Source organism: Nannospalax galili, unplaced genomic scaffold (assembly GCF_000622305.1).
Source record: "Nannospalax galili isolate Female #2095 unplaced genomic scaffold, S.galili_v1.0 scaffold44, whole genome shotgun sequence".
Taxonomy (NCBI): Eukaryota; Metazoa; Chordata; class Mammalia; order Rodentia; family Spalacidae; genus Nannospalax; species Nannospalax galili.
Genome location: NW_008355789.1, coordinates 6446952 through 6472112, shown reverse-complemented (window position 1 = coordinate 6472112; position 25161 = coordinate 6446952). Strand labels below are relative to the sequence as shown.

Here is a 25161-nt window from a genome sequence, read left to right as displayed (position 1 = left end):
GGATATGCGTGTTTGTGTGTGTGTAGACACTCCATGGCATACATGCTGAGGTCAGAAGACAACCTCAGTCTTGGTTCTTACCTTCCACCTTGTTTAGACAAGATTTCTCTACTACATGCTCCAGGCTAGCCAGCCTGGGAGCCTCCAGGGAGTCTCCTGTCTGTGTCTTCCATTCTTCTGTAGAAGCTCTCAGTTTACCTATGAGTGCTGGACTACAGACGTGTACTAACCATGTCTAGCTTTATGTGGACTTGACACTTGCAAAGTGCGTGCTTTACCCATGGGGCCATCTCTCTAGCCTTATTTTACATACATTAGGTTGCACAGTTAGGAAGGATAGAGGCAGGTTCGAACCATGCCTGATCTGAACCCAGGCCCCTGCCATAAATTCCCCAGTCTGCTTTGTTAAGATGCTCTAGTCCCAGGCTGGGAAAGTAGCTCAGTGTTAGAGCACTCACCTAGCACATACAAGGCACTGGATTGGATCCCTAGCACCAGAAAGAAAAAGACATTCTTTTAGAATGGTTCAATCCAAGGAAAGGGGGTCGATGAACTTGCAAATGTAAGGCCCAGAGAGTTGAATGTAGTAAAGTAAAAGGCCAGTGTCCCGTACCCTCCCACCTGTGACATCCTCCTCATCCTGGTCTTCTCTGGGGAAAAATACCCCAATAGTGCCCGGATGCCACATAAATTCCTGGGGGATGATTTTCCCAGGGAGCCATTGTAGACTTTTTAAAGGTACACAACTGTGCATTCCTTAATTAAATCCTGTGAATTATTCCAGGGAACCTCTTCAGAATAATCACTGTTTCACAAAAATAAGACAATGACACCAATATAAGGTACATTATCTCCTACCCAGGGAATCAAGCTGAGTAATTAGAGCTTAAGGCAGATCCAATTATCCACAGCACACAGCCAGATTAAAAATCAGAGCTACGTGAGGAGGCAGAGCCCAGGGGAACTCAGAAAGCCTGCATTTCTACAGTGGGGCTCAAACTGAAAGAGCCACCTCCATTTATGTCCCCCTCCCCACGTCCACAGTCTTACCTTGTTCACACAGCTTCTTGGTCAGAGAGCCCTCATCTTGAAAATAAATAATGCGTTTCTGGACGATGCTGGCCCTGCGGGGAAAGAAGACATCAACACAGTCGTGAGAGGGACAGGTTTGGATGGACAGTCAAACACAGTCCTTGCTCAGCTACGGATGGCTGTGTTGTTCTAGGTGAGTCACCCAAGCTCTCTGTGCTTCTGTTTCTTCATCTGAAAATGGACACACTGATACCTATCCCACTGTGTCACTATGAGAACTGTCAGAAAACATATGCCAATATGTCAACAGCTTTGCACATGCCTAGAGACCACCCACTGAACATTAATTACTGAATTATTATTGATGGTATTACTACTGAGGTAAGAAAGTGAATAGCGTTTTCAGTATCTTTTCTCAATGGTTCATTTTATTCTTCCTATTAAACAATTGAGGCCATTTATAGACCTACCCAATTCAAATTATAGAAGCATGTCAAATCCTCTTCCTGAAGGGAAAGAGGAATTTAAAAATATATTTTGATTTGTTCTGAAAATGTCACTCTATATCGTTCCTGAAAGTCTAGACAAAACTGTCTCCTACACTCCGAACAAAGACATCGTCAGCTGTGGTGTCTCTATTTAAACATGTCAAATGCAGGCCCTTAGAATTTGGAAAGCATACTTTGAGGTTGAAAACGACTTACTTTTTGGTCAGCACATATTTTCTCTTTCATCTGGGATTGCACAGACATGCAGCCTCTCCTTTAACTCGCTCTATTGTTTATTTTCAGCTGGCCTCAAAGAGGCTGAATCCAGAAATCTAGTGTTCCAGTAATTCCAGAGTTCACAACACTTAAAATTGAGACAGTGCCAATAAATCTTCCCATTTCTATTGATTTTCTTCTGCAATGCTACTCAATCAAAAGGTAATTTTCACTTCGATTCGCCCTATTTAACAGATAAAGGCATCCCCTGACTCCATTACAGCTGACCATGCTGAATAACTCTTAAAGTCCCATAATCCCAGACCAAGGAATAGGCCCATGTTCTCTGCAGGGATCTGTACAGAGTGGAAGCAATTTCCCCCAGTGGTCTGGGCTAAGGCCAAGAGGACTTTCCAAAGAAATGTCTACTCTACATCCAGACTTGCACAAAAGAATACAGTTCAGACCAATCTCACAGATGTCTTTTACAGTCTTTCCCCACCCAAGAGAGATGAGATGTTACAATAAATGAATGAAATACGCTTCCTGTCTGCATAGAGCTACTTTACCATTTATCCATTCTCTTGACCATTAAGTGGGAAAGTTCCCTGGGGCCAAAAGAATAACATTCATCCCCAATCTGAAGCCAAGTAACAAAGCCTTCTGTTCATTAGAGTGGTCCCCATCTACAGCAGTACTTCTCAGAGTGACCCTTTTCTGTGCCTGGAGGACCCTACAAGAGGGCAAAGCAGCCTCCTGAGAAATATCCCAAGATCCACAGTTTGGGTTCAGCGGACGGCTCCATCCTTACGGCAACCACAGAAACTTCCTCTCCTTGTCTTCTTGCATTTAAGGGCATATTTTCAACAAATTCTTGCCTGAGGCATGCTTAGTGGCTAACACTGAGGAGGGTACCAGAGACATTATCATGGAAAAGAGAGATGGGGCCACCCAGCCCATTCTCACAGCTCACAGCACAGGAAAGCACGCAATGACAAACCCACAGCTAATGATCAAACCCAAGGGTGATTAAGGGTTACACCAGAAACAGCCACAGAATGTGGGAAAGCACGGGGTAGGAAAAGCTTCCCCAAGAAAGGATGGTGGGGTTGAGATCCAGAGGAGCAGGCACTAACTAAATGAAGAGAAGGGAGAGGAAAGGAAGAGAGCATTCTTTATAAAACCCTTGGGGTGGGGAGGGACATGGGCTTATTGGATGCTACGTGAGTGCTAAGTCCAGGAGCTGGTAGATGAGTGGGGAGGTAGGCAGGCCCACACCACCCAGTGCCTGCTGGGAGATGGACTTTATTTCCAGTTTAATAGATGTCTTTGCAAAGCGTGCCCTGAAGACTGCGATAATCAGACCTGTTCAGAGCACAAGGGCCACTGAACAAAAATAGGCTGTGTGGGGTTATTTGGTACTGAGGTTCCATGCAAATCAACTTTTGATTCAATAAAGTTTCAAAAAAAATGTATGGAAACCACAGGACTATAGGTGTGTTGGTTACTTTTCTTCTTATACTGAGTAAACATTTGACAAAGAATACTTTAAAAGAAGAGAGGCCTATTGGGGCCCAGAGTTTGAGGCTTCACAGTTTATCATGGTGGGGAAGATGGGGTACATGGCTCTGAGGAGGCAGGAGTATTAGCAGCTGCTGCGCTCATCCCAATGGGCCAGGAAGCAGAGATGGCATGGGGAGCTGTGCAGGGCCAGAAACCCCAGTACCCACCCTCCAGACACCCGCTTCTTCCGCTAAACCCATCTCCAAATGGTCCCACAACATCCCAAAATAGCACTGCTAGCTGGAGACCAAGTGTTCAAACACATGAGCCTGTGGGGATAGTTTACATCCAAACATATCAGGACAATACACAAACACGGTACTCAAGGCTCTTTTCAGACAAGTGCTCTACTGCTGAGCCACAGCCCTCACAGCCCTTCATTCCCCTCAAACACCCTCTGGCTTTACTTGTCACCATTATATGCCATCAAGTTCCCAAAGTTTGATGTTATTGCGTTCCATGTCTGAATCCCCGTTCCACACTCACGACAGTCAGCCTTTGCTAGTACCTGACAGGAATGCCCTGAATGCAATTCCTCTTCCTGTGAGCGAAAGAATAATGGCCAAAAGCTATGATTTCAAAGCATGATCCTGAAAAGCACTTGTGCCTAACTTTTGAAAAATACAATTGCAAAAATTTGTAGAGACCACAATGGAAGACACGCATTTCCTATAAAATGCCTCAGCTTCTCTATCCCTCGAGGTTACGGAAACTTGAAGTTATCCAGTCCCTTTTAAAAATAATCTTTGTGTTTGAAACAAGAAACAGGGGTCTCGGGAGTTGGCTCAGTGGGTAAGAGCACTTGCTGGAGTTGGGCTCCATTCCTAGCACCACATCAGGCAGCTCACAACTGCCTATAACTCCAGCTTGGGCGGGGGGGGGAGGAATCAGTCACCCTCTCTAGCCTCCATGGGCATCTGTATACACATGGCGTACACACAGACACACACACATACACATTAATAGAAACAAAGCCTTCTTTGGGACAAAAGCACCCCCTAATACACACAACTAGATGGAGAAACTGAGATATAATGCAGTAATACAGCGCTTGTTTGGCATGCCTAAGACCCGGTGTTCCATCCCCAGCATCACCAAGCTAAGTAAGTAAATAAACAATAAACACAGACTTAAAAATAAATAATCTTTGTCATTTCTGAACCCTTGATTATGTTCCAGTTTGTACTAAGGAGGCACCTGTGATGGTTTGAATGAAAATGTCCTCCATAGGCTCCAGCATTTGGACATTTTGTCCCCAGATGATGGTGCTGTTTTGGGAGATTTTTGAAGGCGGTGTGGCTATCCTGGAGGAAGCACGTCACTAGGGGTGGGCTTAGAGAGTTCCTAAGCCTTTCTGGATTTCCAGTTGCTCTCTTGATTCCTGTGCCTGCATGATGATGTGAGAGCTTAGCTTCTGCTGCTCCTGCTCCAGCCACCTCCAGCCACCATGCCTCCCTGCCATGATGGACTGTAATTCCCCTGGAACCGTCAACTCAAATAAACTCTTCCTTCTTTTATAAGTTGTTTTGGTCACAGCAACAGAAAAGTGACAAATACAGCACCTTATAAGCATTATCTTATATAACATATGCTACACTGTATATGTGTGTGTGCAGATAATTGCATATTTCATATTACTCATTTAGTATTTTCCATTTTCTCATCTGAACTGCTTGGGCTAGGTGTGCCTTTTAATACGGAATTTTTCAGGTATTAGAAGTATTGTGTATATGTCACTGAAACCCCTCTCATCAAATGTGTCAATATTCTATAGCAAAGTGTTAGATAATTCACACTAAAAGAGAAATTAAAACTATAAATGGTTTGTTTTTAGTTTAGGTCAAAATGCTCTATGAGACTCAGGTTTGTGCCTATTCAACTCATATCATAGGTAAGAATCATGAAGATATAGGAAGATTTGGGCTTTGAAGTTCCCTGTTTGCTTCCAAAGTCGCAGATCCACCTCATGCTACCTTTGATTCAAGGTGAGGAGACATTTCTCATAAAGTGTTACCTAAACTGATTTTCCTTGGAAAATCATTGCATCTTGTGGAGCATACTATGGAGAGCTGAGACCTTGGTGGGTCTCCCAAACAGCCTGAAGCACCCCATGCAAAGCTGGGTGTGGCCAACCCTCTACCTTGTGCCCTTTGGCACAACAGAGTGGGAGTCAAACAAAGATGAAAGTTAAGTTCTGTTCCCACCTAGTCCCTGGGACCTGGCTGCATCTCTGTCCAGCCCCTCCAGGACCCTCATCCTGGTCACATTCTATTTCTACTTCCAAATTCCCAGGCCTTAGGTCTCCATCCACGAGCCTCCTCATGACTTCATTACCCCCCCACCGCCACCACCACACACAGCCTCCTCATGGCTTCATAGCCCCCCGCTTCACACATTCACACATGCACTTAGTTACCTGAGTCATATCAAACTAAGTTGTTCCTTCTTTCAAATTTGGTTTCCTGACTGGGTGTTTTTCCTATGAGAGCCAGGGACTGCTGGGATTCTCTGAGCATAGCACCAACTAACCCATGGGGTAACTGCCTATTTTTAAGATTTTTTTTTAGTTATTTATTTTTTGTTTTGTGTGTGTGCCTGCTTGTCTGTATATGCAGCATGTGTATGCAGTGCTAATAAAGGCCAGAAGAGGGCATTAGATCCCCTGGTACTGAAGGTAAGCCACCTTATGTAGGTTCTGAGAACAGAGCAGCAAGTGCTCCTAACTGCTGAGCCATCTCTCTAGCCCCTAGCCTTTTTTTTTAAAAAAAAACTTCTGTTCTAGTTTGTCTTCAATTGCTGTGACAAAACTCTGACCAATACCAGCATGGGGAGGAAAGGGTTTGTTTGGCTTACATCTCCCAGGTCACAGTTCATCACTGAGGGAACCCAAGGTAGGAACTCAGGGCAGGAACCTGGAGGCAGGAGCTGGAACACAGGCCATGGAGGAATGCTGCTTCCTGGCTTGCTGTCCTGCCCTGTGCTCAGCCTCCTTACTTATACAACACAGGCCCACCTGCCCAGGGGTGGCACTACTCACAGTGGTCTGGGCCCTCCCACACCACGCAACAATCAAGAAAATGCCAGACAGACATGGCCACAGGCCAGTCCAATGGAGGCAATTCCCCAATTGAGGCTCCCTCTACCCAGGTGTGTCCAGTTGACAACTAACACTACCCAGCATGACTTCTGTGCTAGATTATAAGATTTCTGAGAGCAGGAACTCAATCTCATTCATCTCTATTGCTCTTGCTATTATTCCAATACTAGGATTCAAGGAGAAGGAAGAAGGTTCTTGGAGAAGGGGAGAATTTGAGATTAATGAGCTCTGGGTATGATGGTAGTCAGTCTATTGGGTGTTAGGCACAGGGACCTTTAACTTGGGAGAGATTGAGGGGATGTGAGCGTTGATGGGGAGGGGGCATCACTGGTTGTAGGGGAGAGCTGAAGTGTTTGGAGTGGCTGATGTCACCCTGGGAAAGTGAACAGAGTAAGAGAGTTCAGCAGAGCCTAGGTTGCTGTGTAAAACCAACATTCACCCACACATGTAAGCACAGAGACCAAGGCTTTGGCCCACTTAGCTATAGAAAATGCTTCTTTTTATCCCTCATTTGGTCAGCTCCTAAGAGAATTTTATATTCTGAGAAACTGCATTTTTACTTTGGGACTATTCCCATCAAAAGCATAAATTCAGCTGAGGCTCATAAATCATATTATGGTTCAGAAAAATAATAGTTTTACAAGATGAGAAAGCTGTTAGTAAGAATCCCCTTAGCATTTCAAAATGACAAATTTTCTCCATTCTGGGTTGCAATTTGGCAGTCCTGTTGCATTGCATTTATACACTGGATGCTCTCTTATCGGGAGAGAGCCTGTTGAGGAAATCTAAATTAAATTTCTCAGCGTGCTAGCACTTCAGACTTTGGGATATCGAAGTCCTAAGTAATTCACGAATCATTTCAAAACTTTGAAAACTAAACTGAACATTTCCAGAAACACCATCCCCAACCCCCTAAGTGCTTGATCCTTTTCTGTCTAAAGAGTTTATTCATTTTTTATTATTTTTCCTTAGGGGAAATTGCCTGCTGGGGTAGAGTTAGAATTTGTTAAGTTGTGGGTTTGCTGTCTAGTGCTGAAAATTGCTGACAGAGGGAGATTTCAGAAACGGATGGAGTTGGGAGAGATCAAGTCATTGAAGTGATTTAAAAGATATGCTGCCCCTCGAGGGCCGGTTCATTGCCTTGTACAGACAGTTCCTGGAAGATTCTATTGCAGGGTGTTGCATTCAGTAACTATTTGGTAGTGATGGTTATTAGCAGTATGGTTCTTAAATCATTAGCCCCCGATGAAGTTCCTGGCACATGCTTAGTAAAGAGTTGCTATTATCATGACTGATGTCAGGTCTGACCGCCATGGATGGAGGGAGGTCTGAAGGTGATCGCTCAGCGAGCCACTTCAGAGGTAATGACGGCTAACATAAAGCTTGGGGTTGTTGTCTCCAGACCACGTTTGCCAACCTTCTTCCCAATTCCAGTAAATTTCCTTTTACTGACCATTTCTTGGAATACGTTATAAAATTTCTCTATGATCTCATGATTGTTTTCCACAGAGGTGGTCCAGTGTATAACCAGAAACATCTATTTCTTCCTACCAGTGAAAGAGTGATTGTGAAAGGGCCCAGGGATAAATATTGGAGCCACAGTGGTGGTAAAAATCACCAGAATTGAAGTCACTTGCATTATTTACTGCACAAGGTTGCCCAGTGCTAACCTGATTGTGGCCTCATGGTCAAGAGACTGTGCCCATGCCATGGTGCAGACCCCTCACAAACTTTTATTTGGCAGCTCATGATAATGTACCCAGGGGAGAAGAAAAGTAAACATTTAATTTGCAAGGCTCTATGTATAAGACAACAAGGATTCCAGGACTGTCCAAGGGTACAGTCACAATCTCTGTTTGGGGTCAAAAAGCTATAGATTCAGAGATTTAGTGTAATCATTGTGCTAGTTAACTTTCTCGTTGACAAAAATATCTGACGAAAGCAATTTCAGGGAATAAGAATTTGTTTGGGCTGATGTCTACCATGGTGGAGACGCACGGCAGCAGGGGTGTGAGGTAGCCAGTCACACTGCGTTAAAGAAAGCAAAGCACAGACAGGGAGTAGAGCCAGGTATCAAACCTTAAGTTCTTCCCCCAGTGATATAGCAAGGCTCCACCTGTTAAAGGTTCCAAAACAGCATCACCAACTGGGGACCACATTTTCAACCTCGTGAGTCTCTATGGGATTCTGGTAACTGCCACGAATTACTCCTGGTTAGTTATCCTTCATCCATAACATACTGGAAGGAGGTGCTAGGATCTGAGACCCTCTGAGACATACTTGGAAAAATGTATCAGGACTCAGTAACTTATTAGGTCCAGGAGAGAAAGAGAAGATTGATCACAAGATGTTTGATTTTTTTTATTTTACAAGCATTCATAAAGATGTGCTTCACAAACACAAATTCATTTAACCATCCTAGGAACCGTAGCAGGAGGCACTGATATTACTCTCATTTTATAGGTGAGAAAAATGAGACAAAAAAGTGAGCTCACTCATGCCTCATCTACAAACTCCAGTCACAGACGATGACTCAAGACAGAAAAGGACAAAGAAGATAAGGTTAAGACAGGGTCTCTCCCAGCTGTCTGGAACTCTCTATGTAGACCAGGCTGGCCCTAGTCTCACAGACATCCATCTGTCTCTGCCTTTCAAGTGCTGAGATTAAAGTCCTGTGCTAACCTGCCCAGTAGATTTTTAAATTTCAGGGTTGCCATGAACATAGTTGCATGGTCAAATGCAGTTGTAAGAAATAATACAGAGGGCCTGAAGAGATGGCTCAGTAGTAAAAAGTATATGCTGCTCTTGCAGAGGACCTGAGTTTTAGTTCCCAGCATCCACATCAGATGGCTCACAACTTCCTGTAACTCCAGCTCCAGAGGATGTCCTCGTCTGGCTTCAGAGGGCACCAGCACTCATATGCACATACCCTCCCCCACATACACATACATAAAAATAAAACAATACACAGGGACTATATTCTGCCTAGCTTTCTCTCAGTGCCAACATTTCTTAAAAGCTCAGTAGAATAAGTAATTCGGGATGTTACACTGATAGATTTCCATGGACTTGAGTCTAGAGACAGAATGGTGCTAGGGGCTGGATGAGAACTAGATCATACTGAAGGAAGCTGGCTGAACTCTGTCCATGGTCTCTGGAAACACACAGCCCAGCAGAACCCCAATCAGGGAACTGTGTATAACTGAGGAGGTGACTCCAAAGTAGGAAGGCCATTCGTCTCTGGCTGAGGTGAGGTGGAGTTGGGGAAAGTGTTGGTAAGAATGAGGTCCATCAGGAATAACTTCTCTGAGAAATGGCACTGGAGCTGGACTTGGTGGGACAGACAGAACTGCACACCAGGAAGAAATCTTTAGAGAATCTGACTAAGAAGGCCCATTACATCCTTAGTGAGACTATAGCTGGGCCTGGGATGTGGACCTGTAATCTCAGCTGCTCTGGAGGCTGAAGCGAGAGGATCCCAAGTTTGAAACTCATGTGGGCAACTTAAAAAGACTCTGTCTCAAAATAAAAAGTTGAAAAAAGGGTATTTAGCTCACTGGTAGAGCACTTACTTGCTTAGCATACATGAGGCTCTAAGTTCAATCACCAGTACTGAAAAAACAAAAACAAAAAAATAAGACTACAACCCGGTCCTCACCTTGGATGGTCATTGGATTTCTGGAGCTCTTGACCCAATCATTGAACAAAATTATATTCACCAAGCCACCAAGCCTGGTTCTGAGTTTAATAAAAATGAGAGGAGAGATAGTTTTAGCACTTAGTTTATTTCTTCTTAGAATAATCAAATGACCCTAGTGATAATAAGCTTCCATTTTCTCTCATTTTCATTCAATTTCTGATATCATCTTTATCATGGATCTTGTCAATATAATTCCTCTAGCACTTTAAAATTCATCCCACAGCAAAGATGATGGAAAACTAATGAGGAATAGAGTGTTATATCTTAAAGGAGATGCAAAAAGAAAATAATAAAACTGAACTGGCAAGAGTCTAAGAGCCAGAGGGAGTGGATATCTGCATTAGAACAGTATTTTCTGGACATGACAGGGTTGGGACTGCATGCGTAAGATCTGAACAAGATCAAGCCAGCCAAAATCCCAGCTTGGATGGGGAGGGGCTCATGATGTCTCGCCCCCTAGCTGAGGAGCTATTAGTTTGATGGTGGGGGAAGGAGAGTCAGTTTTCTACAGGGATGTGGTAGGCTAGCCATGCTCTAGCAGACGGTTCCATTCTGATATACATACAGGGAGCATTAAGTGGGTTGAGTGAGTTTTAAATCAGAACATGTGAAGTTGGGAAGGGAAAGTAGTAGGGCAGATAGGGAAGGAATTGGAGGGGAGGGAATGGGGGTGGAATTACTAAAACACATTATTGTGCATGTATGAAATCTCCAACAATGAAGTTAATTTTAAAAACCTGATTGTGCTTTAAGAGAATTCATTTAGATGTGAGAGGCATTAAAACCAGACTTTAATTTACTCATGAATGGATTTAACAAGGTAGGTGACACAGAGATGTGTCAGGATTTGGAGGCACAAAACTGAATAAAACATTGTGAGTGTGTGTATGGTGTGTGTATGTTTGTGTATGTATGTATATGCAGTGCACGTGTATGATCTGTGTGTGTGTGTGTGTGTGTGTGTGTGTGTGTTTGCAAGTAGCTGATAGTCTAGAGAGAGGGACAGGTAAACATAATCTAAAGAATCCAAATAATGTGTGTGTGTGTGTGTGTGTGTGTGTGTGTGTGTTTGCAAGTAGCTGACAGTCTAGAGAGAGGGACAGGTAAACATAATCTAAAGAATCCAAATGCTGAATTGCAAGTACCAATATACATGCCTCTTTTCTTCCATGATCAGACAACTGCCATTGTGCTTGGGCTGGTCACCTGCCATGTTAGCCTTCCCTGCTTTCCCAGTCTTTCCTGAAAATGGAGGACAAGGGCTTGTGATCTCTCTTTGGCCTTAGTGAAATTAGATGGAGGGTTCATAATGGAGGAGAGACTTTCTGAGGAAGTTTTGCTGTTCAGTTAGAAGAAATTTATAATAAACCTAACCTATCCCTCTTTGTCTAGCCTTGGTTATTGTCCAGCAACACAACTATTTTGTCACTATGAGGAAAAGGTTAAGAAAAACCACACAAGCTCTAATCCTGGAATCACTTAGCTGTGGAAACAGCACCAGTATTAAAATGTCTCTGACTTTCTCATTCTATGAAGAAAATAAACCTCGATTTGTGGAAGCCATCATCAGTCAGATTTTCTAATGAACCTTGCTCTCCAAAGCATGCTTAACTGATAGATAGAGGTGCAGGTAAAGTCGACAGTTCAAAAAAGAGAGAGGATCCAGGTGATGCCTTGACCTGTGCATCAGGCTCTAAGAGGCTGCACTAGAGAGGTGTGGTCAGAGATTCTGTGTCAGTCATGTGTTTCATTGCTGTGATGAAATGAATATCTGATAGAAAGAAACTTAAGGGAAGAAAGAATGATTTTGGCTTACAGTTTGAGAAGACACTCCATCATGGTGGGAAAGGCATGGGAAAAGCTTGAGTCTCTTTGCTCACATCTGCACCCAATCAGGAACCAGAGCGAGAGGAATGCAGTGCTCTGTTGGCTTTCTGCTATTTCCTTTTTATTCACTGAGGGTCCCAGCCTGAGGGATGATGCCACTCTGGTTTGGTTTGGATCTTCCCTCCACAGCGAAACTGCTCTAGGAAAGTCCTCATAGACCTACCCAGAGCTGTGTCTCTTAGGGGGTTCTAAATCAAGCCAAGCTGATGATGAAGATGCTCAGACCACCAGAGATGCTCTGATAGGAAGAGTCTTAGATGGACAACTGCAGATCAGGCTTAGGGGAGGGCCTTGGATTCAGGACCTAGAAAGGGTTGGTCTCTGCTGTTCTTTGCTAGGGCTGGTTTTCAAGTACACACTCCAGTCTGAAATGAAGCATGACCATAAACAGGAGGTGGGGTCTGGGCAGGCGTGTGATAGGAAAACATAGTGAAGCATTGTTATTTTTCTCTCTTTAGAGGGAGCTCCCATGGGTGTGCAAGCCAGGACAAAGGAAATGATAGAAATCCTTGGAGGTTCCTGGTAAGCTCTGGATGTGAATTTGTCAGCTACTGGAAAAACTCTTAACTCACATGCATAAAATAGATTGCAGGCTCAAGTCCCAGTTGTATATGACAGCAGCTCAGCAGGTAGGTGGCTCTGGGTAGTAAACAGGACAATACCTTATTTTCTAGAATTGTCCTAAACGATCATATTTTTTTCAGCATCTTTCTAGAAGTAAGAGTTTCTTCTCTGTGGTTTAAATTAACAATAACATGACAGTTTATTTTTGTTTGTGGGGTTTTTGTTTGTTTGTTTTGTTTTTAAAGATAAGGTCTCCCTATATCCCCAGCTGGCCTGGAACTCGCTGTGTATACCCAACTGTCCTAGATCTCACTTGCCTCTGTCTCCCAAGTGCTGGGGTTAAAGGTGTGTGCCACCATATCCCCAGCTGGCCTGGAACTCGCTGTGTATACCCAACTGTCCTAGATCTCATAGAGATCCACTTGCCTCTGTCTCCCAAGTGCTGGGGTTAAAGGTGTGTGCCACCACGCCCAGCATGGTGCTATGCTTGTACTGTACTCCTGCGAGGAGTTATATGTGTAATCCTGGAGCATGGGGTAGGGGTGACAATGTCTCACATACACCATTAAGCCAAAAATCTTTTCCTCTTAAGAATACAGAAATGGGCTGGAGAGATGGCTCAGTGGTTAAAAGCACTTGCTGCTCTTGCAGCAGAGCCGGGTTTGGTTCCCAGTACCCAACAACTGCCTGCAGCTCCAGTTCTGGGGGATCCAACACCCTCTTCCAGTCTCCAAGGGCACTGCTTGACACAGGTGCACAAACATATATGCATTCATATACATAAACATTCATATACATAACATTCATATACATAAGATAAGAATAAATACATCTAAAAAAATACATGAACAAGGGGTTTGATACTTTTGGAAAATAACTCCTTTCCCATCAGCTTTAGTATGATAGTCAGCCTTTTGCAATATGACTATTGACACCTAGGATATTACCAGTCAAGGGACAGTGGACAGGCTCCCTGTTTCTTTGACGAAACTGAACCCATGATTCATAATGACCTACAGAGTCAACCTTCCTTTCAGTGGTCTGTCTAGCTCCGCCTCCATCTTCTCCACACTTATAACCCCTCACTGGACCCTGAACCCCTCAAGCCCAGGGACCAAGTCTTATTCACTGTCTCTATAACCCTTGTACCTCCAGAGAATACAGCCAAAGCTTATTGAACTTGGGGTTCTTAACCTGAGGCTTGCAGATAGATTTTGAATGTTGTGGTTAAGAATCCCTAGGCTTCATCTGCTTCTCAGAAGGGTCCCCCCAAAACTTAAAAACCACCAACAGGTCTGAAATGCATGACAGTAGATACAAGAATTTGTGTGACTGTCCTTCAGCTGTCTCCAACTAAGGCACATGCTGTTTTGTTCCCCCTAAAGCAGGTTAAAATTTTATTCCAAGCACCAAAGGCTTCAAATGCTTTCTCTCCAGACCAAGCTCTGATCCAAAATAGAACCTGTCTCAGCTGGGAAAAAAGAAACAGAAAATGAAGCATTGCTCCTGGGTTTCTTGGGTCCTTTGCTGCTCCATGGCTGAGTATGGGCACAATCACATAACTGCCTCTGCCTAGAAGGAAAAGGAAATGTCATCCTCTCTCCCTGCAGCTTGTCCAGCTTTGCCTTGGCTTTGACCCCTTCTGAGGGCTCCTGTAAGTCAGGGCGCAGTCAGAGCACTGTCCCCTCATGTGTAAGAAAGCAATTCAGGTGGCAGCACAAGGCCACGTGACATTGTTTGTTTCTCAGAGAGGACCCTCACCACCCCCTCGATTCTTACTGTAGGAATGGCATTGTCCCATAGGGTAGTGGGATTGATGCACTGTCCTGTAGGCTGGGCTGGTGGTGTGGGAGTCTGGTTATTGTTCTCAGCTAGGAATTTACCATCCACACTGAGGGTTCAGAGCATCTTTGAATCCCTGTAGGTAGTACAGAAATGCAATGCAAAACTGCAAACATGTGCACTACATAGGGAAGAGATTCTGTAGGAGCCATTGCTCTGTGTCTGAAATCATCGTTTTCTTGCCTAAGGACCCATGGAGCCCTTTCCACCCAAGCCCAAGGAAGGACACGCAGATTAAATGAAATGAGATTCCCTCAGTATGACCACAATCTCCTCTGTCTCCTCTCCATCAAATCACATCCAGCTTGCCTATTTTCTGCCCAGGATTAACTGTCATCTGTAGCTCATGATCTCTTCTTCCATGGGTCCCAAGAGCACCATGTCCTGGCTGTCCTACCCAACACCCCGCCCCACCCCCAGCATGGGGTCTAGCTCCTCCCTCAACAAAGCCTCCTCTTGCACACGTAGATCACAGTCCATATTCTTGACCAAATACCCACAGTCCTGAACACTCAGATGCAAACTGCCTTTAGACCCGACAATCTCCTGCTACAGTTTGGAAATGGCTTGTCCCTAAGGGCTCATGTGTTAGAATGTTGGTCCCCAGTGTGGCGATGTTAGGAAGTGATGGACTCTTTAAGAGGAGATGACTGGAGGTAGCACCTACAAAGGAATTAAGATCGCTCCCATGGGCCTCCAGTGTTGCTCTGGCTTCCGGTCTTGCCATATGGTTTCTCCCTCTCCCACGCACTCCCGCCAGGATTCCATCTGCCACGTAACACAAACAAAGGGGCCCTCACCAGTGCCATGCCCTTGAACCTCTAAAGCCGTAAGCAAAATAAATCTCAGTTACCAAGTCTCATGTATTTCATTACAGTAATGGAAAATAGACACTCTCTTCCCAACTCCAAACTCTGTTCTGCCTCTCCCGGTGTGCAGAAGATGTGTGTCACATGGCCCCTCCTAGCTTTTACTTGTGCACTTAAGAACCAAGACTTCACTTCTTTTCCCGTCCCACCTATCTGTCCCTGTTACCTCCACATTAGAGTCTCGCTAACCTGGACTGTTAGGAGTGACATACTCCTTGGATGGACTTCTAGAACACAATTTACCTTTACTATTCATTTAGCACTGGGTATGATGTTTGCTTCAACTCTGTTTACTAATTTGTATTGCTCTTATGATTGTTATGGGTTTACATTTTGTACTTCTGATTGAATTCTGGGCTTTTGGAGGATAGGCCTGGCAGGCCCCTTTGGCCCTTCCAGCACTCAGCACAGTGCCTACCCAGGAAGCACTGAGGATGTGCTGATATGATGCATTATCACTATTCTGCCTTGACTATCATTCAACACTTATATCCACCACACAGTTCTTTGTGTCTGTTATGTGTCCATGTTCTGGTAAGAAGCCTGAGCTCCTCTGTATTCTCCAAGCCACCCAGACTGCTGGGCCATCAGCACAGTGACTAGTCTGAGCCACATAACACTTCCTGCTGCAGAAAGGCCACTCACATTTATTTGCTACATCCAAGTCAGGTAGCTTGGCTGGTGGCAACCGTTGTTCTTGAAAGGAACCTTTGGGGTTGAATTCAAAATCCCTTCACCATGTTGGCACTTGGCAGGATGGCGGTGTGTCCCCCAGCAGGAGGCAGGCTGAAGATGGCGCTTTACGGGAAAGACACTGATGGTTGGCCCTGCATTTTATTTTGCTTACCCTTGAGTTGTCTCATGATTTCTCTTTTCAATATACCCTGACTTCACCTTTATGTTCCATGAGCTCATCAGGGGTGAGCTACTGTCACCTTAAACCTCACAGAGTTCTGCAGCAGTGAACGAGTCCACATGTGGGCCATAAAATTTGGGTATGGTTTGTTCTTTTTTACTCGTCCTTGTAGAAAACCCTTCCAGAAATAAGAAAGGAAATGAGAGAGGAAGGGAGGAAGGGAGGGAAAGAAGGGAGGGAAAGAGAGAGGGAGGAAGGGAGGGAGATGGAGAAAGGGAGGGAGGGAAAGAGGGAGGAGGAAGGAGAAAAGGTACACAGATTTCTGGTTTTCTTAGGAAAAACTGTGACGAGATCAATTATTGAAACTTCCTTTTAATGCAGCCTAGAATTCAAGCGACCAGAATTTTAAAGAATGGTAAACCACTAATGCTTGTGAGGGGGACTTGGGTCTGATTTCAGAGCTTCCTATCCATGTTAAAAAGCTACAGCACTGTAAGTATCTTTTTCTTCTAAGTGGCAAGGACTAAATTAAACAGACTTTAAAGTGGTGTATCCTAAGTTTACAAAATAACAACTGATACATCTGCCCCTGCTGCATGCTTCAGAGACCTGAGGGAATCGAGGGTCAGAGTCTTTGTCCCTGAGAAGATTAAAATTTCTACAAAAAAGGGATTTGAGAAGCTACAGTAGAAGACAGGATGGAAGGAGAGAAATAGGGGAGGCACTGGCTTACTCATCTCTATGAGGGAACAGCAGGATGACGTGACAGTCACCACCTCTCTGCCGACATCTCTGCAACAGCACAGCAGACTCCTTGGAAGTTGGACCCTCACAGTGTGGAGGATCCAAACATCAAACCCTTTGCAGAGTCTGTGCCCTGGTCAATGTTTACTTCTGTGTTTGCAAATGGATACAGTTTTGCCCTCAGATTGAGTTACACATTTCTGGAATCTTCTGGATGATTCCAGGTGAAGGGTGTTTCTGATACAAAGTATTATATACTTCAAGAAAGTGAGCTAGTAGAATTGTTACCCTAAGAGTCTATTTGGTAACGAACTTTGGCTAATGAGACTGCATGGTACTAATTCGCCCCCATCCCAAAACATCAATATGCATACTGTTTCTTTGGGCTGATTAGCTAGTCTTAAAAATCTATAATTCAACCTCCTGCTAACTTAGATTCGTTTCTGTTCAAGCTGCACCGGAGACGCCCAGGAGGCCTACACAGCTGGACATCTAATGTCACCATCTGGCCCAGTCTGCAGTGCCTTTGTACTGAATGGCTAGTACAAAGAGCTAATAAACCCTGGCCTTCTGAGCGCTTGGTTTCTTAGTGAAAAATGTGGAAGAGACTGATTAATGAGACTTCATTTTAATACAGAGTAGAAGGCAAGTGATCAGACTCTTTTCTGGTATGTGAATTACCTCTTTAGGAAGTGTAAACAAGTTTGTAGATAGGTGCAGTGTTCTGACTTATGCAACATGTTTTGGTGAAACCAGCTAGCTTCAGCTGGTTAGGCAAGGGATCCACACCTGAGCCAAAGTCATCGATGGGCTGGATGTGAGGGACGCTGGCCACGTCTGGCTTATGCTGACTCTGCCCCATAGACGCTGTACGTAACAAATGGTGCAAACTGGCCAGCTCTAATTCTTTCATTTGGGGGAGGAAACGTCAGAGAATTTAAGAGGTGAGACAGGCCTAGGTCCAGTGCAAAGAACACTTTTCTCCTGGAGCTGATGGGATATCTCACTGTGACCTACTCCCACGGTGGTCGGTTGACGTGATGTCACAGCTCACCATGCAAGGCCACAGCCCGGGGAGTTGAGCAACAGACTTCCCGCACTGGAGGTCAACCATGTGTGGAGAAACCCCATGTGGAAACCTGCAGGGAGGTACATTTCCACTTGGACCCATTTGGGCTGGTTTTTGTTGTTGCTGCTGCTGGGCCTCATCAGCACAAAAATGAAGTTGTTTTGATTTGCTACTGTCTGTCTGCTATTAAAAACTGTTATTAGGAAAATCACATTAATTAGCAACAGCTGAGGAATGGTTGGGGCTATTTTAAGGCTGCAGCTGTAAGTCTCTCTGCAGTCTGACTGTTGACTAAATTTTGACAATTGATGGAATAAACAGTCTCAGAGTGCATTTAATCACATTAATTTTGTTTTCATCTATTTGTATTGCTGTTTAGGGTTGGTAGTTAATCTACAGTAAATAATTGGTTGCCATTAGTGTACTTTAAAGCAATCTTAGTTTTCTTATTTTTTGAAGTGATATATTATATTTAGCTTAATGCTAATTTTATTAACTTTATTCATGAAAATAGAGCATGAAAATTTACCCCCAAAGTTAGCCTATCAACTGAAATGTTTGAATTGAAAATCTTATTTTACAGCAATACAGGGCAACAGAATAGGATGGATGGATGGATTCATGGGTAGAGTGAGAGAGGGATGACGCTAAACAGGTACACACACGGACTGAGATTGAATCTTCTCATTTCTAAATTCTAATCCCAATTAGCCTTTTATCTTTTATCAACACCATGAGACAAAAGTGCAGACATGCTATAATAGACCTTTGGGGTCAGGCAGATCGAGTTTGACCCCAGGGCCCCAGCTCTGTCTGTAGTCTGGAGTGTCAGTTTTCTGCCCTACAAATTGGGGTCCACATCTACTTTGTGGGGTTCCTGTTTTCTTAGCTAAGTTGGGCTAGAAACTGCCTGGCATGAGGTATGTCCTTGAAAAGTGTTATCTGCCCCTTTTCCTTCCTGCCTTAGACCTGTGCTGCTATTTAATTTCTCATGGGCTTATATATATTCTACTCAACTAGAGAGTTAGCTAAAACCGGATGAAGCATGGACTCTCTCCGGCTCAACTCTACACCTATCCATAGTGCACAGTGCTGCCCTACTCAGTAGCAGGGGCCCACTGGAGGCTCCCACAGTCCATCAGTGTCTGCCCACACAATGTGGCTTCATCGTCAGCCAGTTTAACAGTAACTATCAGTCACCAAACCCTTACTTACTATGTCCCAAGAGTTCTCAGGCCTGGCTAATCAATGGGATCATTTGGAGACGCTTTGACTGATGCTCCAATTTCATCCCAGAATAGAATTTCCAGAGATGGGGAGCCTTTGGAAATGAAAAATGGTATAGCATTTAAACGTGACAACCAGTTGCTAAGAGGCACTGGTATAGAGTCCTGTGTTCATTTCCTCCTCTGAACCCAAGTGCTGGTACTCACAAGCATGCGTCACCATGCCCAGCAATCACTTACTTCTGCTGATGAAAAACCGCCAAGGCAGAGACACTACTCAAGGTCATTCAGCTACGGAAGTGGAAGTGCAGGGGATCTGGAACCCAACTAGTCTGACTCCCACCCCCACCCCCACCCCAACTCTCTCGCCTCCAGCCAAGCTAGTTCAAACCCCATCACTTCTTCAGGCTTCAACCTTCACAGAACAGTTGAGAGACAGTGGAAGGCCTTGTGTAAACCATGGCAAGGGACCTTACTGAAAACAGGCTCAGATTCCAGCTTGAGAGCCACCTCTGACCTGTCTGACCCCAGAGCCCACCATCAAGGCACTAACTTTGTCTCCAAGGCCTAAGTGGAAAGCGTGATGCCAGCAGGCTCTGTAGTGCCTCCCAGAGAGCTGCAGAAAGGGAGACTTTTCCTGGCTGTGGGAGAATAAAGACTCCATTCTTAGACTCTGCTATAAAGAGCTGATCTGCAGGTGACTTGGCAGGGGCACTGGGTGGGGGTGGGTAACTTCCTGTCACTTCCTGGCTGAGATCCACGGCTAAGGTGAAAATGGAAAAGCAAGCTGCATTCACAATGGGCTTGGCGGTTCAAGTGGTGGGTGAATATTCACGTTCCAATGGGATGCTCTGCCTTGCTCTCTCCTCTTCCGCCCTTAGCTCTCAAGCCGGGCACATAGTAGGTGCTCACTAAAAGTTTGTGAAATGGCCAGCTGGATCCTGTGGGATACTGAGGTGGATGAGGGTTGAGAAAACTTTGCTGTTCTTCCTTCGAGCCTGAGACTAAGCATTTCTTACGGGGTGACAGGTTCAAAAGAGCCTTTTACAGATTTTGGACTTTTGACTTGTCCTTATCTGGTTTCTGTTCTAAACTTTTCCTCTTGACTCAACTTTGTGTTGAGTTTCTTGCTTTGCAGTTCTGGAATCCGTTCTTTCTTTGACTCTATGCCCCTCACCTTCCTGCCCTTCACCATGTACTGCTCTGACTTGGCAGCCATTCTGGGCAAAACCCCCACCTGATCCAGCTTGGGCTCTGTGTGTCCCTGGCAGAGCAGGGAAGGCACCTGCACAGCAGATGCACCAGCAGTTTACAAGTATCTACGACTTGGCCCCTGTGATTAGGGAACCAGTGAGGTAGTCTTGAGACGGCAGCCTCATTAAAGACTCACCCAGGCACCGTGGCAGACACAAGCTTTAGCTGTGGAGTTAGCCTACTGGGTGCTATTGATGAACAACATGACGTTAAGTGTGCCATGGTTTCCTTTACTGTAAAATTAAGGAAATAATAGCATTAAAATACTCTGTTACAACTTATTTACTTTTATTTATTTATTTATTTATTTATTATTTATTTATTATGTGTGTATGTGTGCACACATGCATGCGTGCACATGGACATGCCATACCATGCTTGTGGAGGTCAGAGGACAATTTTCAGGAGTCAGCTCTCTCCTTCCACATGTAGGTCCCAGGGATGAAACTCCAGCTGTCAGGCTTGGTGTCAAGCACCTTTTCCCAGTGAGCCATCTTGCCAGCTCAGTAGTATTTTCATTATCAGACTGTTGGTGCATATTTTATTTTTTTATTATTATTTTGGTCTTTTTGAGACAGGGTCTTCCTGTAGCCCATCTGGCCTGGGACTTGCTATGTAGACCAGGCTGGACTCCATCTCACAGAGATCCGCTTGCCTCTGCCTCCCAAGTGCTGGGATTAAAGGTGTGTGCCACCACACCCGGCTTCATTGGTGCATATTTTAGCCATTACTATTACTGTTACTAAAATTTTAGACCAGCATCCTACTGAATTCTCAGAGAACGGAACGGATGCTCTGGCAAAGAAGTGATAAAAAAGAAAAGGAAAGAAAGTAAATAAAAATAAAACAACAAAAATGTTCACTGAGGATCCAACTCCTGGCCAAATCCCTCAGGATTCCACAGGGCCCCGCCACCCCTCCTTCCTGCTCTGCCCTTGGGACCCCTGTGCAGGTCCCCAAATGTCCCTTGCTTCCCCTGGTCTAGGGTCAAGCCCACACTACATTTCCCTTGTTACCATTGCTATTTGTCACCCAGAAATTGTATTCTCTGGAATTTCTTCTCTGTCCCCAACTAGATGGGTGCCCACCTAGCCCAGCCCTGTGCATCTCCTGGGATGACTCTCTCCACCTTGTGGCTGCTGCCCATACAGGTCTGTTTTCCCAGTGTTCTGAGAGTTCCTGGCAGCAGAGGCTGCATCCCGCTCAGCTCAGTACCCCTAGTGTCTGGCAGGGCCTGGCATGGGATGACGCGCTTCATCTTCACACCATGGGGAGAAACCAGTGAACTCAGCACAAGCCCCTCGGGCCAGGCAGGCCTTCATCTTCTTCATTGAATCCAGTGTCTTTTCCCTCCCTCTCCTTCCCTCCCTCCCTCTCCTTCCCTCCCTTCCTTCCTGCCTCCTTTTCTTTCCTTTCCTTTCCTCCTTTCTTTTATCAGGGTCTCATATAGCCCAGGGTGGCCTCAGATTCACTATACAGTCAAGATGACCTTGAACCCCTGATCCTCCTACCTACCTCTCTAGTGCTGGGATCACAGGCACACACCAGCACACCCAATCTATGCCAGACTTTATACCTGCCAGGCAAGTACTCTACCAATGGACCCACATCCCCAGCTGCCTCATGGATTTTCTACAAACAAGGATGATCAGCTACATTCCACACGTAATAATTGTATTTGGACAGTTAGCATGGATTCACCTAGTCCTCACACTATGTGAATTTCCACAGTGGTTAAATAAAATAAATCCAGCTGAGGCCCATAGGGCTGCAGTGAGTTTCCTTCTTTACTTTCCTTCAGTTGACAGCAGCCTCTCAGTCTTGGCTTTTTTGACTGAAACTTTTGATTACATGGTGTTTATTTTGCAAAAATGTCTGTGCTTGTCCAATGTTTCTTCATAATTACATTAGATTTATGCAGTGTTAGCAGGAATATTCTAGAAGGGATATGTGTTCTATCAGGTTCCATCATGATTAAAATTTAGATTGGCCCTATTCTAAGTAGCTGCCAAATTTTTCTACTCTAAAATTTCCATTTTCCTTTCTGAAGTTACAAAGTATTTTGAAGGCAGATATGGGACTGTATGAATAGCCTGTCCCATAATAAGCTTTCCAATTAGTCATTTTGTTGAATTGGCATATGAATTTATTTATACCAGTGACCTGCAGTTTTCCATTTTATATAACAGCACTTTATAAAAAGCATTACTCTTACAAAGGTTGAATGAGAACTCAGATGACATATTTTTGCTTTCTTCCTGTGTTGGCGTTCTACTTTAATGTTTATTTTCTTTGTTCTTGACTTTTTAAAAATTTAGCACAATTACCTTGTGTTTTTCATAATACCACTTCTTATTCTTTAGTGTGTTTTGTTGGCAGGGGGTAGTTTTGTTTTGAGACAGGGTCTCCCTGTAACAGCAGCTGGCATGGAACTTGCCATGTAGACCAGGCTGGTCTCGATCTCAGAGAGATCTGCCTGCCTCTGACTCCCGAGTGCTGGGATTAAAGGTGCCACCATGCCCTGTTCTGCTTCATATTTTTCATGGGTGTTAGCAAGGAAGCAAAGGAATGGGGGCCAAGTCAGAATGAAACTTCTTGCTTTTGCTTTTAGGAAACAACATCTTGACCTGCAGCTTGAGCTGGCTTTGAATTTGTGATCTTCCTGCCTTAGCCTTCTGAGTGTTGAAGTGACAGTCACATGCTACTGTACTAGGATACCTAGTTTATTTGTTTGTTTTCAAGACAGGATCTGGCCATAATGAAGATAATTTAAAAAGAATTATTATTTTCAAATCTCAATGATGGAGCTGGAGAGATGGCTCAGTGGTTAAGAGCACTGGCTGCTCTAACACAGGACATAGGTTTGATTCCTAGCACCTATGAGGCAGCTAAGAAATGTCTGTAACTCCAGTTCCAGGGCATCTGATGCCAATATCTGACCTCCTCAGGCATTTCATGACACAGGTACACTTACATACATGTAGGCAAAGCACCCATACACATAACATTTAAAAAAAGAAAAGCTCCCCAGCACTTGGGAGGTAGAGTCAGGCAAATCTCTGTGAGTTCAAGGTTAACCTGGTCTCCATAGTGAATCCAGGCCAGCTGTGATGACAGGGAGACCCTGTCAAAAAAAAAAAAAAAAAAAAAAAAAAAAAAAAAAAGAAAGAAAGAGAGAAAGAAAGAAAGAAAGAAAGAAAGAAAGAAAGAAAGAAAGAGTTCAAAACTCAATGAAATCCAGTCAGGAGAAAACAGATAACCAGGTAGCTGAAATTAGGAAGATAATGCAGGATATTTATTGAATGGGAAATTTATCAAAGAAAGTAGAAACCTCAAAAACAAAGAGTTCAGTAAGTCAAACCAGCAGTAATAAAGCCTCAGCAAGATTAGATCAAGTAGAAGAAACAGTATCTGAAACTTGAAGATAGGACTTTTGAAATATTCCAGTCAGACAAAAAGGAAATTTAAACACAAATAATAAATAATGATGGGGTCATGTGAGATCTTTGGAGCACCACTATACAAATAAATATTTGTACTTTTGGAATAGCCAGAGATGATAAGACAAGGGCATAGGAAACAAACTCAGTGAATTAATACCAGAAACCATTCTTGACTTCGGAAGACCTAAACAAACCTTGAGTGATTATACACACCCATGAATAGAAATCTCAGAGGAGCTTGCATGGACACAACCAGAAGAGATCTTCATCTAAGGCATCTTGTAGCCAAACAGAAGTGCAAGACAGAAAAACCCTAATATATGCAGGAAAATAGTTCCAGACCATATTTAAGAGTACCCTAACTACATAAACAGATGATTTATCAGTAGAAATCCTACAGGCAAAGAGGGAATGTCCTGATACATTCCATGTGCTGGAGAGAGGAGCTGCTAACCAAGAATCCTGCAACCAGAATGGCCATCCTTCAGGAATAAAGTCCTTTCAAAGCAAGTAAAAGCAAGGGAATTTATGGTCGCCAGAACAACCTTGCAAAGGATGCTTAAGGGAGTCCTACATCCAGAGATGATGATGGGAGCTTGTGAAAGTATAGAACTCGCTACAAGAGCGGAAACACAAGACAGCACTGAACAGAAATAACATTGCTACACAACCAAAGCCAAACCCACAAAGATGAACAAGGGAGGAAGACAAGAGCGAAGAATGTTCAGAACAAGGAGACAAAATCGACAAAATGACAGAAGTCCATCTTTGCCCATCAACAGTAAGCTCGAGTATAAACAGACTAAATTCTCTTATTAACAGACACAGTCTAGCTAAATGGGTTTGTGTGGGCAGGGGAGGCCCAAGGCCATGCTGCCTACAAGAAACTTATCCCTCCAGTGAAGGGTTACCACAGACTGAAAGTGAAAGAATGGAAACACGTTCCAAGCAAATGGAACCCCAGTGATAGGGACAGTACACTTACATCTGACAAGATGGACTTTAAGACAAAAGCTGTAAAGAGAAACAGAAAGTCATTGAATAATGATCAAGATAGGAGTTTCATAAGAAAGTCAACATGTACCTAATGTTAGAGCACCCACTTTTGCAAAACAAGCCCTATTATACCTAAAGGGAGAGACAGGCTTCACTACAATACTAGGGGGCGATTTTAACAACCTTATGTCCATCAATGGACAAATTATCCGGACTAAAATAAATCAGCAAAAGATATGCTGAAGCCATCCTGTTGATCGAATGGACATTTACAGAACATTCCATCTAACAGTTAGTGAATACACATTCTTTTTC

At 44.1% G+C, this 25161-nt stretch overlaps 1 protein-coding gene across 1 annotated transcript in view; it reads right to left on the bottom strand.

Moving 5' to 3' along the window:
- The window catches only part of Spon1 (spondin 1), a 332365-nt gene that overhangs the window by 187577 nt on the left and 119627 nt on the right, over window positions 1-25161 (bottom strand). Inside the window, exon 4 of the mRNA XM_008853516.3 lies at window positions 1051-1124. Within this exon, the coding sequence (XP_008851738.1) occupies window positions 1051-1124 (74 nt within the window). The remainder of the gene's footprint in view (window positions 1-1050; window positions 1125-25161) is intronic.